Below are 14,846 nucleotides of genomic sequence, written 5' to 3'. Positions count from 1 at the left end.
TAAACCGGCCGAGGAAGCTCTTTCCACTCTTCACCACCGGATGGACACTTCCAGAAAACACGGTTCAGAAGGCACGGCCAGATTTTTGAAAGGAAAAAAAAAAAAAAAAAAAAAGTTGTCTTCATCTCAGATTTGCAATCAGAAGGAGATATTAAAAAAAAGGGTTTTGATTGACAGGTGTAAGAAGGCCATGATGGTGGATGATGAAGATGGAAGGAAGAATCTCTCCTTCGGCTCGCTGAGTGAGGGACTCACCTCGGCGAGGGACGGGTGAAGGGGTGATCCCCTGGTTCCCTGCGCAGTCCCGGCTCCGGAGGGTCCCCGCTTTCGTCTTCGCCGGCGCTCCTGAAGTCGGTCGCTGGTGAGGAGGAGAGGAACCAGCTGTGAGTCCCTGTGGGCGGTTCCAGACGGTCCTCCTCATCTCCTCCTCCTCCTCCTCCTCCTCCATCTTGACTATATTTTTGTTTTTTTTTTACATCCCAGACCCCCCCCAGGTCTCCACCTGCCCGGGACGAGACGGCAAACACCGAAGGGGAGGCGGAGGAGGAGCGTGAAATGGCGAGGGATCACCCGAGACCCAATCCCAGTTTTTTTTAAGGTAAACTAAATAACTACTTTTATCTTTGTTGACGTCTTCATCCTTTAAATTTTTCTTTTATTTTCTCATCCTGTTTATTTTTATCCCTGTTGTGGCCATTCTTTAAGTGTCTCTTTTATTTATTTTCTACATTTTATTGATATTTTATATCTATATTCATATATATATATGTACATATATATATTTTTTTTTAACATTTTTAGATAAGATAAGATAAACTTAATTTATCGTAACATTTATGATGAATATAATATGAAATAATAGGAATATGAATATAAATATAAATAAAAATATGAATAGAGAGACAATAGAAGACAGATAGCAAAGACATCATGAATAAATAGACAGCAGGGAGAACAACAACAGCAACATCAGGGATAATAATGGACATGTGGATAATAATAATAATGGAACATAAAGGAACAGTAAGTCTGAAAAATAGACAACCAGAACTAAACAGCAATATGAATACAGTGACAATAGCGATGACCACAATATATACTGCTCAAAAAAATAAAGGGAACACTTGAACAACACAATGTAACTCCAAGTCAATCACACTTCTGTGAAATCATAGTGTCCACTCAGGAAGCAACACAGATTCATTTTGACTTGTTTTAAGGACATTACATCAAAGTTGGATCAGCCTGGAGTTTGTTTTTACACTTTAATTTTGAGTGTGATTCCTAATCCAGACCTCCATGGGTTGATACAGTTGATTTCCATTGATCATTTTTGTGTGATTTTGTTGTCAGCACATTCAACTGTGTAAAGAGCAAAGTATTTCATAAGAATATTTCATTCATTTAGATCTAGGATGTGTTTTTTAAGTGTTCCCTTTATTTTTTCGAGCAGTGTATTTATATTTATATTTATATTCATAGTAGAGCTGCTGTGACAAGCAAATTTCACCGATGGAGATCCATAAAGTATAATTATCTTATCTTGTCTTATTCATTATGGAGGAATTAAATAATAATTTAAAGTAAAAAGTTAAAAAAAAAGGAAAGAAATTAAGACTGGTGATGACTGTCTGTGTTGCCGGGGGCAACCGTTTGGACCGGACTGAGGAGGGCAGCGTCCAGGGGGACTCTTTGTTTCTGTTAGCCTTTTTTAAATAACATCTCAGTCCCTGGGTGGTCCTGTGGGGGGTCGGACGCTCCTCCACCTCCTGTTTGTCTCCGTCTCCATTAGCGAGGAGGAGGAAGAGGAAGGAGAGGATGGACGGGAATAATAGAGAGAAGCCCACAAAGAAATATAAACAGTTTCTGTGCATGTTTCCACAGAGCTGCCAGCCCAAAGAGCATTACGTCACACACACACACACACACACACACGTAGACAGGACATTTAAAGTATTTTTAACGTTCATTCCGACACAAAAATACCATTTAAAGTGACCCTTCCTCATAAAACACACCGACATAAATTACCACAGAGGCAGACGTTCGTGTCTTTTAATCTCATTGTCCAGTTGTGTGTGTGTGTAAGGGTGTATAGAAAGTGCCAGAATATCACATAAACTGCCCCCGGGGGCCCGACGCTCTGGGGTTGTTTTGGCCGGAGCTGCCTGTTTAATAAGGAATTTGAAATTTACGCGGTGCCTTCAAGTGCCTGGCTAGTGTTTGATCGAGTGTTTCTCTCCTTGTTCAAATATTTGAAATCGCAGGGAGAAATATCCCGCCGGTCGCCGCCGCGGACAGAATCTCCTCCAATGGCCCTCTTGAGGATTTAGCGCGTGAACGGGTCGAGAGTCGAGATGTGCCGCCAGCTGTGTGTCAGAGGCCTATTTCTGGAGACTGTTGTTGTGGTCGGGGATTAAATATGGTCATATCAACATCGCTAGCAAAGCTGTGCTTTGCAGATGGTGGCAGAAACCTGACCTGGAAGAATCAGGTGATTTTGTTTGACTGGAATGATTTTTTTTTTTTTTTTTCTGTTGTTTATGGGACAGAAATCTGATTTAAGGACGGGAAAAGTGTAAACAGTTAAATTTGAATTTAAACGGAGAGGTCAGAGGTCGGGGAGTCAGAAAAGAAAAACACATGCACGTCCGCTGCCCAGTTAGGCATGGGTGCTGGATTAAAAAAAAGTTTTGACTTTTTGGATTTTAAAAAAAATACGCACATCGAAAAATGACCCCCCCCATCCAAAAAAAGATGATTAATTCATATATAACCCAAAATACCTATTCTCGCATTCTTCTTAAGCATAAAAAAAAACCCTCTTTAAACATGGCGCCACAATAATATATTTAACACGTAACTCCGGTAAGTATCAGAGGAAAAGCTTATTTTCTGCTCGAAACGTTGTGCATGTGAGAATAAGTGTTTTGTGTCAGAGGTCAGGACCGGAAATGATTCAGGTTACAGGCTCGTGTTAAGCGCCATCTCTCTGCTGCCCGATTCTTTCAAAATCGAGAAACAAATCGATAAACGCATTAAAAATTAAGTATATACTTTAAAATAAACCTGAAATATATCGGTGAATTGAATCCCAATGGAAGCAATTATGATTTTTTTCCGATTTATAGATTTATCAGTGCCCTCCTTGACTTAAGTTATATTATAACTTTATTTATGGTACATTCAGTGCTATCAAACTTTTTAATTCCTCTTCCTTCAGCTGCAGGGAATCTTCAGATCTTTGCACTTAAGACCTAAAAACTTTATAGCCTTGACTTTGACACTTTATAGTTTTATTTGTATTTCTTATTCTCTCCCCCTTTTTTTTTTTTACTGTTTATACAATTTCCAACTATTATTTATATTGTTATGTTTTACTTGAAACTCTGGCACAACAATTTCCTTCGGGATAAAGTTGTTCTTATTCTATGGTGGCAAAACAGCTGACAACGCTAAGGCTGGATTTTTTCTGCGATTAAAAGACAGATAAAACACTCCCATCCCAGAAAAAAGGAGACAAATTGACCCAGAAACCTGCAGTCTTTTATTATTAGACACAAACCCAGTCATTCTGCTGCCTGGGGTCTTTCCCCCTTTACAGTTTGAGGAAGTGAAGTCCTACATTCGGTTTGCCCTGCAAGTGTTTTCAGTCCTCGACATCTGCAGCGTCTCAAAACCAGAAAGAATAAGGGCAGTGCTACGTTTCTCTTTGGCCGTTAATGATGCCCTTCAAGGTTTCGGGCTTTTTCTCCCCAGGATCCGGTCCTTCTGGATGAAAAAAACGTCGAAGATAAATATTCATTTGGGGAATCATCAACCCGGACGGCCGGTCCCTGGCAGTTGCAGAGGAGGTATGTACACCAATTGCTCCGAAAACATAGTGTTCCTGCAAAGTTTGCTTTTGAGCGGCACAAACGTGAAAGCCGTCACAGCTGCCTTCAGCTCAGAAGAACCCCTCCTCTGAAACAATTCACAGTCAAAATAAAAGCTTAGGGTAAAGAAAGTGGATCCAAAGGGTTGCATGATTTGGGGGGATAAAAAAAAAGCAAAAGAGACTTCCCTCCTGGTGAGAATCAGGTCCTTGAATGCAGCACGGGGTGGCAAACAAAGTGTTTTAGCCTTGTTTCAGTTCTTAATAACGGTGGAGTAATTCATTTTTTATAAAAGCAGGCACTTAGACTTCTATTTGATCATCTTTTTTGGAAAAAAGAAAAAAAAAGTAATAGAATCCGAGATTTCTGCAAAGTCTGACTGACCAGGAGGGAACGCTGGACGGACTTTTGGCATCCGTTGCCTGGGAAAACAAATCTATTGATCATCTGCTGACATTCAGTATTATATTGATACAATATTACCGCTGAGGTTGACATGTTAAAATAAACTCCCACTGACAAATAAACTTTGGGAAGACAATTCTGCAGAATCAAAGGTTCCCAATGGAAGCGATGATTTAAATACCACAGAGCAAATAAAGATAAATATGTATATCCAATAATACAATCACAGCGATGCAGGTTAAAATATTGATAGAAATACATCTTTTTATATATATATTGCTTTCATTCACAGCATGCGCTTCAGTTCAGTGCAATACTTATTGGGCCGGCGGGTTGCATGAAAGTTTATAGATTTAAAGACTGCACGCTGCTGACGAACGAAAGCAGCAAATAAAACGTGAGACCCTAAATGCAGCAGAGTTGGGGGGAGGGGGGAGACGCCTCGGTTACCATGGTAACGGGTTTGACGTTTCCTCCCTATTCGGGGCTGAGTGGGCTCAGCAGGGAGCATCGGGCCCTGCCACGTGGCCGCAAAGATGCAAAAATAGTAAAAGAAGTTTCCCTTAATTTCTCCTCTCACTTTAGAAACCTCTGGGATTCTTCAAGGACGACTTGAAACGCTTCAAAACGGAAAGTTGTTTGCAAATGACCTCGACCGCAGAGCCGGCGGCCTCGTCCCGGCTCGGCCACCTTGTGTCCGAAAATAAAATTCGCAACCGACTGTCACGCTTCATCCTCCTCTGGCGGATAAGATGTAGAAGGGTGTGTAATTATACGTTTATAAACATCTGATGACATTAAAAAAAAAACACGTTAAAAACAGGCTGTTCCGTTAAAGCGGCCGACGTGAGGCGGCCGTGGAATGTCGGGTGAAAAATCCACCGGGAAAGACCACTTCCTGGAAAATGTCGGCCCACTTCTCTTTTGTGCGAAAATGAAAACCGTCACACATCACGTCCGGGTTTTAAACCGCTCCTCCTTCCGTACGCTCAGTCACCGAGTTCTTCTTTAGGCATGAGGAACGACACGCCACGCCAGCCCTGCTCGCCTGGCCCTATGTGTGTGTGTGTGTGTGTGTGTTCGTGCTATCCTAGGTGCTGCTCCCGTAGTGGATGACGTAGTAGTCGTGGACGTACATCAGCACGGCCACCGGCTGGCCGATGATGAGGGAGATCCACACGGCGGCGTTGCCGTAGTTCCCGTTCAGGAAGCGACCCACGAACCAAGCCAGAGGAACCTGAGAGGAGGGGGTTCGCGGGAGAGACGGCGAAATGTGTGATTCCCAGATTCCCACCGCGGAGCAGCAAGAAAACCCACTTTATGTTTGAGCCTCACCTGAGCCATCATGCCCATGAAGGCCCAGAGCCGGAACATCTTGAGGGGGACGCTCACCAGGTACTGGCCAGTTACACAACGCAGGCAGGTTAAGAAGAGAAAGCTCATCTTTGGTGCATTTCTTGGAAAAATAGAGCAACCTTGCCTACAGGTGCTCCTTGCTTAACGATAACTCAATTAAATTTATCTAACTTAATCATAATGTGTGCAGAATGCACTTGCAGCAGTGTTGTGAGTAAGTATTGTGCGCGCTTACCCGTGCTTAGAATTGGCCAATATTCATGCAAATACACACATTCTAGGACAGGGGTCGGGAACCTTTTTGACTGGTGGAGCCACAAAAGCCCTATATTTCATCGAGAGCCATATAGTATTTTTAACGCACAAAAAATGAAATACGTCTTACTTTTAATGCAACCTCTGGTGCTGCATGGATTTGCTCAAAGTGCTGCTTTATATTTGACCGTTTCATCTATGCAGTTTTATCATAGCATATTAGACATACCGCAGATCCAAATGCAAATTCCTCTGTCCACGCAGCCTGGAATGCACGGTAATCATCGTCTTTTTTTTTCTTTGTCGCCATCTTTTCCGTTACGAGGGTTGATGCGGATAAAGTAGTTGGCTATTTGATAAAATTAATTTCTTCACCTTTACAATGACCCAGACGTGCTCGGAAGCCGACGGTTCCCGACCCGACCGACAGGTGACCCGTGAAATTTATCTTCGAAACTAATTTCTGTTTACTTTAAAATGACACAGTATTATGAAGAAATCTTCTTCTTCCTCTTCTTTCGGCTTTTCCCTTCAGGGGTCGCCACAACTTTCTCCATCTAACCCTAAAATTATGATGAAGAAATATCACAAGTATTTTAAAATCAGTTCCAAACTGATTTTTTTCTTTTTCAACTCAAAATTGTCCGGGAGCCATATGGCATCACCAGAAGAGCCACAGGTTCCTGACCCCTGTTCTAGGAAAAGGAAAGGTAAAATAGCACGGTAAAAATGGTACGATATGTGCGCAAATACTGCAGGGTAAAACGGAAGAAACGGTGTTTCCTTAAACGACTAAATCGCTTAACGACAGACCCCTTGGAAAATCGGTGCAAGACCTTCTGTCGCGTCAGCAGAACGCCTGAGCGCCGCTTCCACACGGAGGCGGCTGGGATTACCTCGTGGAAGAAGGCCGACACCATGAAGACGGCGGTTTGAGCCCAGAACTTGTTGACCCCTTTCCTCATCATCGGCTTATAGAAGTGCCTGCCACACAAACGTTAAACAACAACAACAAAAAAAAAAAAGAAAATCCTAAAATTCTCTCTTCCCGGTTTCCCCCCCCCCCACACGGGCCGGCCGCGGTTCTCACCTCAGGCACCACTTGTGAACCGGGATGTTCCAGTTGGCCCAGAAATACGTGACGGTCTCGGAGTTCCTGAAAGAGGTTGAAGGTTCTGACGGGATGTTTGAATGACGAGGACATGTTTCGCTCATTTGACAAATATAAGGGGCTTTTTAAAAAAAAAAAAAAAAAAAAAAAAAAAAGGGGGGGGGGGGGGCTGATGGAAGTACTTTCCGAGTGCACGTCTGCGACTCCCTGACAGCTGGATGTGACTGTGTATTGTTACCATGGTAACAACACTCCGTACTCCTCATAACCAGATGAATCAATCTGACAGCCGTTATCAGTCTCCTGCAGTTTGATGTAAATGTTGGCTCCTGTGAGAATTTTCCAGTGTGTTTCGCCGGCAGGCGCTCAGCTGGACGTTGATATTTGGATAGCGTGTCGCAGTGTATGTGTGTGTGTGTGTGTGTGTGTGTGTGCATGTCCTCTGTGGTCTCTTACCACCAGTCCCTGTAGAACTCCCGGTCTCCGAACTGCAGCAGCTCCGCGACAAAGTTCATCGAGGAGTGGAAAAACCAGTAGAAGAAGATCAGCCATATCAGGTGGTTGGGGACCTGGAGGAGGCGTGGGGGGGGGGGGGGGGGTAAGTTACCGGGATCGCCGCCGCTTCCTGCGCGTCTTCGGCACTCACCGCCAGTTTGAGGAGGCGCTCCACCATCCTGGATAAGTCCATTTCCTTTGACGGACGAGAAGAAAATCCATTATTCTTGCTCTCTGCTGCTTTTTCTGGAAGATAACTGAGAATATTGTGCAAACTTGTCGTCACCTGGAATGGTTTCATGGAGTTCTGTATGGTGGGAACCATCCACTGAAAGGCAGGAGCACGAGGCGCTTTAGTTTGAAATGCCTATCATGGCGAGGGCCGGTTTCCGCCGCGGCGACCTTCGACCTACCTGCTGGATTAATCCCACCAACAGCTGCATAAAGAAAACCTGAGAGAAAATAGAAAAGCTTTAAAACACCCCTCTCTTTCTGGTCCGTTACGGCAGGTGGCGTCAGACGCCGCGGGGACGTTTACCATTTCAAAAAGCCGTCTCATGAGGAACCGCTTGCGTATCCGTGGCGACCGCGGGAAGTTGAGCTGGTAGCAGAGAGTTGGCGCAAAGACAAAATAGTACATGTCTGGAAATGAAAGATGAAATTGAGGGGGGGCTTGCAATATATGACACGCACGCACACACACACACGGACACGCACGCAAAATATATGTGTGTGTTCTCTCTGCAGACACCGAGGTTACCTCTGTGGGTCAGATTGCCTGGGTACGAGACATGAGTGTGCACTGTTGAACCGTTGGACTGGGCCACCGATGGACCTTAAAAACACACACACACACACACACACACACACACACACACACACACACACACACACACACACACACACACACACACACACACACACACACACACACACACACACACATTGAGAGCTGCTGGTAGATCCAACCCCCCCACCTATCAGCCAAACCCTTCAACTGTCTCATCTTACTAGATGGACACATAGAACAACTGATAACCCCAGGTTGATGCACAAAGGGACGGAGACCTGTGATTGGACAGTTCCCAGACGTCTCCAAGGAGACGCAGATATCGTAGCTTATGTGGATTTCAATACAAGTACATTTCCTTTTATTTCATCTTGGATTGGACGGACCGAATAGAAAGAACATCGTGATACACGTGATAGATAATTTGTTTTAAAATTCCTGTTCAGTCTCACAAGGTCTCTGTGCCCCTTGTTACTGGATCTAGCAGGACCTCCACACACTTACAGGAGTAGGACCGTGTTAGTCTCTTGGCTTTGGCTTGTCTGATTTCTCGACACCACCTGTTGGTGTCTTGGTAAGAGTACATCTTGAGGAACAGCACGGTGTAGATCCCTAAAGAGAGGACACCACCCACTGGCACCAACACACACATACAGTATGATGATCACTCAGCGATGCCGTTCCTGCGGCATTAGGACACGTGAGCGCGGCGATCGTTGCCTACCGGGGGTCATGGAGGTGACGGTGAACACGGCGGCAGAGGGAAACATCAACAGGGCTGCAAGGTTCAGAGCGTGGAGAACCAGTCCGGTGGTTTGAGAGATGGTCCCCTGGAAAGAATAGAGAAGTTGTCAGGTTTCACCCAGTTTTAGGAGAAGTCTGGGGAAACACCAGCGAGGGCAAATCCTTCATTAACGGTTGTGAAAGCGGGATATTTTTAAAGTGGGTGACAAAACTCTCCTGCATTACATCCATCCCCGTCATGTGAACTGGTGCAAACCGGTCCGCCAGGGAATACACCAGGAGCTGCGGTTAAAATTAGCATATTCCTCCTAGGTTGGTACGAAACCTCCGCAAAAGCGGTCTGATCTTTGCTTTGCCGTGGCTGAGTGTGAGCTTTTAAGCAGGATTAAAAAAAAAAAAAAAACAACATAGGACACCTTTTTAGTAAAACCAGTACGGCTCACCTAGGTGTACCTAATAAATGGGCTAATCTAGAATGAGAAATGTGATAAGGGTGAAAGGTCAGCGCTGACTGAAACCCAACACAATCCCGCACTCTCTCTGGGGGTTAAATGATGAAACCGAATTCATTGACTCCATGGATTCTAACGTTGCGAAATGTGTCCATTTTTTCGGACACTTTCTGATCGGCTTTGCGCTCCATGTCCGGATGTGCGTTTATGGGGACTCACCACGGCCAGACGCCTTTCCGTGTACAAGGCCGCAAGGACGAAGACGTTAGAGGCTGAAAAACAGCAAAGATTAATGACTAATCGATCGGTCCTTCACTTCACATTTGTGAGACATGTAAGATTAATCAATGCTTCCTACCAATGATGAGACAAGCGGCGGGCCAACTGTAGGGGTCCTTCAGGAAGAGCGAGACCACCTGGATAGGGTCCACCAAGATTCCGTACCTTCGAGGGAGGAGAAATGTTTTAAAAACGCCGTGTTAGAAGTTGATTTTGGGTTGACTCAATGTGAATTTGGGTTTTCTCTGCAGCGCAAGCTTACTTGATGATGTTCTCCAAGAAGAGACGTGCGTTGCTCAGCACCTGGAACGGGCGGACAGGTGAAAGACAGTGAGCAGCCTCGACAGCGCCCCCCGGTGGCGAACAAGAGGCATCTCCAAAGTGCAGGTATTTTGGGGACAAACTCCACATCTGGCCATTTCTTTGGGTTATAATGACTGAGAAAAGTGACAAACTACCATTTTTCATCCTTTTTTTTTATGACAGCAATTTAAAAGAGGAAAAAAAATAACATCAAGGAGCAAGACATTTTTTTCCTTTCTAATTTGGAGAAGAGAAAGCAGTGAATGTCTGTTCAAAAAAATAAGAAGATGATGAATTAAATATGATTAGTTTTTCCACTTTCGGAAAAATAAGATCTTTTCTTGCGCCTATCCGCTCCAGGTACAACGCCGAATTTCTTGTTACCTTTAGTTGATTTTTACACATTTAAAAAGTTTCACTCACAGCAAATTTATTGTTATATTGTGTATCTAAAAGGTCCAAGTCCGGCTTTATCACCATAGATAAAGGATGACGGCAATAAAAGTCGCTGCAGAATCGATACGGAGGAACGGATCTGTTCGATAACACAACATTCCAGGGCGATATCCAACGAATGAGATCTCTGGAGCGGTTCGGATAAGGATAGGAGGAGGGTCTCTGCTGACGCAGCGCCGCCGCCGGGTCTGAAATCACCGCTGACCTTTGCTTTCCGTGACCTCTAGAGCGGAGAAGGGAGGACGGCCGCCGAAGGGGAGTTTTGAAATGTTTGTCAGGGAAAGAAAGTTTCTTATGTGTACAGAGCGGCCGGGAAATTGCTCAAGGCCAAAACTTTGTGTTTGACCTCATCTTTTGCTGCATAACTTCAGTGAAACGCAGTGATTTGGTCACAGAGGAGTCTCGTCCAATTACGGCTGGCCAAGATTAGTGAACACGCATAGGCTTCTGGTCAAGACCGACAACCGGAATAGTCCGGTTCTGACGGCTTCCGACAGCGCGCCTCACGCCGACCGTCGATCTTTATCGAAATACTTTAACAGACGAGCCCCGCCAAGAAAAAGGGTGCGTGGGATCCTATGGTGATAACTCACAGTAATTGAAACAGCTCAGTTTGGACATTTTAGGAAAAAATAAATGTCCGGAAACGCTGACGACGCCAAGCCGAGTGTCTTTCCTGCCAGCTGCTGGCTCGCAAAAAGAACCAGTCATGACAAAATGTCAAGCCTCCTGCTCATTGGGAGCTTTAGCGTGGGTGATTTCTGACATTTTCTACCGGTGAGTCCTCCGGCTCGACCAATTATAAACTGAACTAACATGATCTTATGCGAAAACTCGGCCTTCGACCCGAGGGCCCCGAGGTCCGAATGCTCTGGTGGCATCAACAGCGAAAGGACAGCGAAAGGTCACCGGGCGAAGGTCGAGAAAAGAGATAGTTTTGTTTTACCCTCTAAGATTTAGATGAGGTATTTTCCTACAATGACCGGCGGGCGTCAGTCTGTTCGAGGAACCTCTCCGATCCCGACCAACCACAGGACAAAGATAAAGTTTGAAAAAGAAAACAACATCTCCGGTAATGTGCATGGGATTAGAGGAATTTAAGTCTTTCCTAGATTTTTAGAAAGAAGCTACATGGCGTGCTGTCAATACGCAAGCACACACACGGTTCCCGACGTTCCACTTAACTAAAGGCTTAATCCCGAATGTTCCCTCAAGATGGCTGCGGCCGCGGTCATGGCCGTGGACCTCGGCGCCACATCAACTTTTCAGAGATTAACATTAATCCTATTACAGAACTGCTAAATTAGGCTGATTCATAAACACACAAATACACACCAAACAGCGCCAGTGGTCTGAGCGGAAGTGTTTAATCCCTTTGCTGAGACCTCCCCCCCCCCCCCCGGGTGCAAAGGGGGTTTGGGTGTTCATGAGCAGAGAGAAATACCTGCACACAGTGCTCAGGTTTTAAAAATGATCAGGACTATTGCTGTTAACCCAGTATCTTTGGCATGAGGGGTGTCTTCAGACAAGTTGGCAGGCATACAAGTCACATATCACCCTCTCATGCACATCAACACACTGGACTATTTAGGGCTGTTAATGAATCTTCTGCATGTTTTTGGTTAGCGGGAGGAAACCGCAGAACATGCGAACTCCACATCAACTTCCTGTCGAACCAGGGACCTCATTGCTATGAGGCGGAAGCACTAACCACGGGGCCGCTGTGATGCCGCACCCCGAGCGCGTTCACTTTGTGGAAATGTTCAATTTGTAATGATGGATTTAAATTGGTGGATGCAGGGACTGGCTTTTTCTGGCCTGAAGCTACAAAATATGTGTTCCTAAACTCACCAGCATGACCACGCACCAGTTGAGGATTCCTCGGTAGTTGCTGTAACCGCTGGCGGAGCTGAGCAGGGACTCCTGCAGGACGTGGCAGCTGCAAAAAAAACAAAACAGATTTCTCTCCTCATCTGACCTTCTTGAATCACGGGTTACCACGCCAAGGATTAAAACACTTCCTGGACCTTTTGAAATAAATCACGGTGAAATGAAAGTACAGTAAAATAATAGTGGTTGCGGAGGGGTGTGTGCTGGTGTGTCATTTTTTTTAATGTTTGTATTTCCTTTCAGGGGAAAGGCTGACTGAGAACTTACTCATGGGAAAATACGTGATCAACCCACGCAATGCAATGGTGTTCACGCATGTTGAGAAATATACACGTCTGGATGAAAAAAATACTAATAACAAAAAAAAATGAAAGAAAATGTGATTGTGATCATTTCAAAATTCTGTTTTAATGTATTTGTATTTATTTATCTTAAATAGATGATAAAGTGTATCCCGGTTTCCATAAAGCCGACCGGTCGTCGGTGGTACCTGAGTCCGTCGGTGACGTCTTCCGCCGCACTCGCCTGCGTCCCGGGGCCGCCCCGCGGTCGCTGCCGCCCGGTCACGCTGCCGTTCTTCCCGGCGTGTCCGGCAGCCTCTTCCCCGGTCCCCTGCTTGCCTCCGCGGAGCGACGGTTTCTCCCGGCCTCCGTTCCCCCTGCCTCCGTTCACCTGCCGGACGGCGGCGGCTCCTCCGCCGGAGATGGTGGTCCTCCTCTGGCGGGCTGCCGGCCCTCTCGCCTCCGCACGGTCGCTCATCTCTGCGGCTTCTCTCCGTAAAATCCCCCCTTCCCCGGGGGCCCCCAGCCCCGCACCCCGTCGGTCGGACCGACCTCGTCAGTGAAGAGAAGCTCCCGGGGAACGACGTCCCCCCCACGCCTGATAACCGTGGAAGGCGTGGGTATCATCGCGCCGCTTCGGTTCAAGGTGCAGTTGGCGACCGGGTTGCCAGGTTGGCGTTCCCCGGCCGAAATCCCCCGATCCGGACTGAGGTCCGACACTTCCGGGTTCGAACCATTAGCATTAGCCTTCCGGGCCGTGACGTCACTGACCGTAAACAGGGGAAAAATAATGTTGATTTATTTTTCAAAACATGTCTTCAATTCAGTTGAGACTTTCTTCTTGTGGCGGGTTGCATTATTTAAATTTATTTATTAACTTATTACTGTTCTCCGTCCAGGCAGGAAAAGTCCACACGTCTTCCAACTAATCTTTTTTTTTTTTTTTAAATCTGGAAAGATTTCAAAATTGATTTTCATTCCTGCTCAGGGAAAAATAATGTTCATAGAATTTTCTCAAATGTCTTTGATCCTTACGAATTCTTGTCGTGAAACGACTCTGTGACGTCAAGACGTTATTCTTGCAATGGGTTGCATCGACCAAGCCTTATTTATTTTATTTTATTTTTTGCTTCCAGGCTGGAAATGCCCGCTCACGTCTGCCAGCTAATGATTTTTTTTGGAAAGGCTTCAACAACATTCTTGCATAGATAGAGGACTCAAGTCGGAGCTATCGATCAGGTTTAAGAAAAATAAAGAGTGAAGTGAATTAAAATTCCTATACATTGGGGAGCCATTGCCAAAAACATTACAAGCACAGTATTCATTCACCTTCGATAGCAAACACACACACACTGCCCGAGGCATTAGCATGCTAATTGTGGTGCAAAAATCATTACATAAACCTCTTATGGTTATAAAAATGTAATTAGGTAGACAGATAGAGGCCACATGATGAACACTTGCAGCCATCAAAGTCATTGTGCTAAAAAATGAACAGACAAGGTTGCCAAGACCCCACCCACTGTTTATGTGTCCCAAGATGAACATGCCCACAGCCGCAGAGATGATAGATTGATTAGAAACATGTTTGGCAAGATAACTTATCAAAGGGGGGTCGCTTTTCTCTGAGCCCGATAAAATTGTTTGCACATTTTTATATGTGAACTGTGTTTTTCTGTACTGCAGGACAGAAAATGTCATTTTTATTGACTCCTCAGTGACTCTGTGAATGGAAGTGTTTTTTTTTTTTAAAATACACACACATTGGACTGTCGTCAAGCACCTGCCATAAGAACTTTTTCATGGACTCACTTACTCATTCACTTAAATGAAAAAATGCACTGTAAAACTATTGATGCGACTGCACTTTTATACTGCTGTTACTTTTCTTTCTTATTTTCTTGCAACTGCGCCTTAGCACTCCTGTCACTTTAACAATCGAACCTAACCATAGCTGCCTCAGCATAATTTGGCATTGTTTGCTGCTCTCTGTGACAAATCATGTTATACTTTTTTATACTTTTGCACTGTGGGTCTTAGAGTTACTCTATTTCAATGCTCTGCATGTGTGAATGTATGGCAGTATTGAGAATAAAGTTGACTTCTGGCTTATTGAAAAATAATTTTTAAACAGGTCAAGCGATTTTAGTACCA

At 45.0% G+C, this 14,846-nt stretch overlaps 1 protein-coding gene across 1 annotated transcript; it reads right to left on the bottom strand.

The window, feature by feature from the left end:
- Positions 1–3,359: 3,359 nt before the first annotated feature.
- dgat1a (diacylglycerol O-acyltransferase 1a) lies at positions 3,360–13,170 on the bottom strand. The gene is made up of 17 exons (XM_086178379.1): positions 12,902–13,170; positions 12,373–12,460; positions 10,025–10,065; positions 9,842–9,927; positions 9,703–9,755; positions 9,012–9,117; positions 8,792–8,920; positions 8,258–8,332; positions 8,036–8,139; positions 7,911–7,949; positions 7,784–7,825; positions 7,649–7,693; positions 7,459–7,571; positions 6,982–7,047; positions 6,788–6,875; positions 5,616–5,678; positions 3,360–5,517 (listed from the first exon to the last, which is right to left on the bottom strand). Exons 1-17 carry the CDS (start codon positions 13,168–13,170, stop codon positions 5,371–5,373), a joined length of 1,554 nt encoding a protein of 517 aa, XP_086034505.1. The 3' UTR covers positions 3,360–5,370.
- Positions 13,171–14,846: the final 1,676 nt, after the last annotated feature.

The sequence above is a fragment of the Fistularia commersonii genome, chromosome 30, assembly GCF_037954325.1.
Source record: "Fistularia commersonii isolate RoL2024-O1a breed Wild chromosome 30, RoL_Fcom_v1.0, whole genome shotgun sequence".
Classification (NCBI taxonomy): Eukaryota; Metazoa; Chordata; class Actinopteri; order Syngnathiformes; family Fistulariidae; genus Fistularia; species Fistularia commersonii.
The sequence above is the reverse complement of the archived record's forward strand: the minus strand, read 5'-3'. Positions and strand labels throughout refer to the sequence as shown.

Coding starts and splice junctions, on each gene's coding strand:
- dgat1a (XM_086178379.1), bottom strand. CDS start 13,170: ATGAGCGACCGTGCGGAGGCGAGAGGGCCGGCAGCCCGCCAGAGGAGG. Junction 9,756..9,841: donor CGCCGCTTGTCTCATCATTG/GTAGGAAGCATT, acceptor GCTGTTTTTCAG/CCTCTAACGTCTTCGTCCTT. Junction 9,118..9,702: donor CGGAAAGGCGTCTGGCCGTG/GTGAGTCCCCAT, acceptor TATTCTTTCCAG/GGGACCATCTCTCAAACCAC.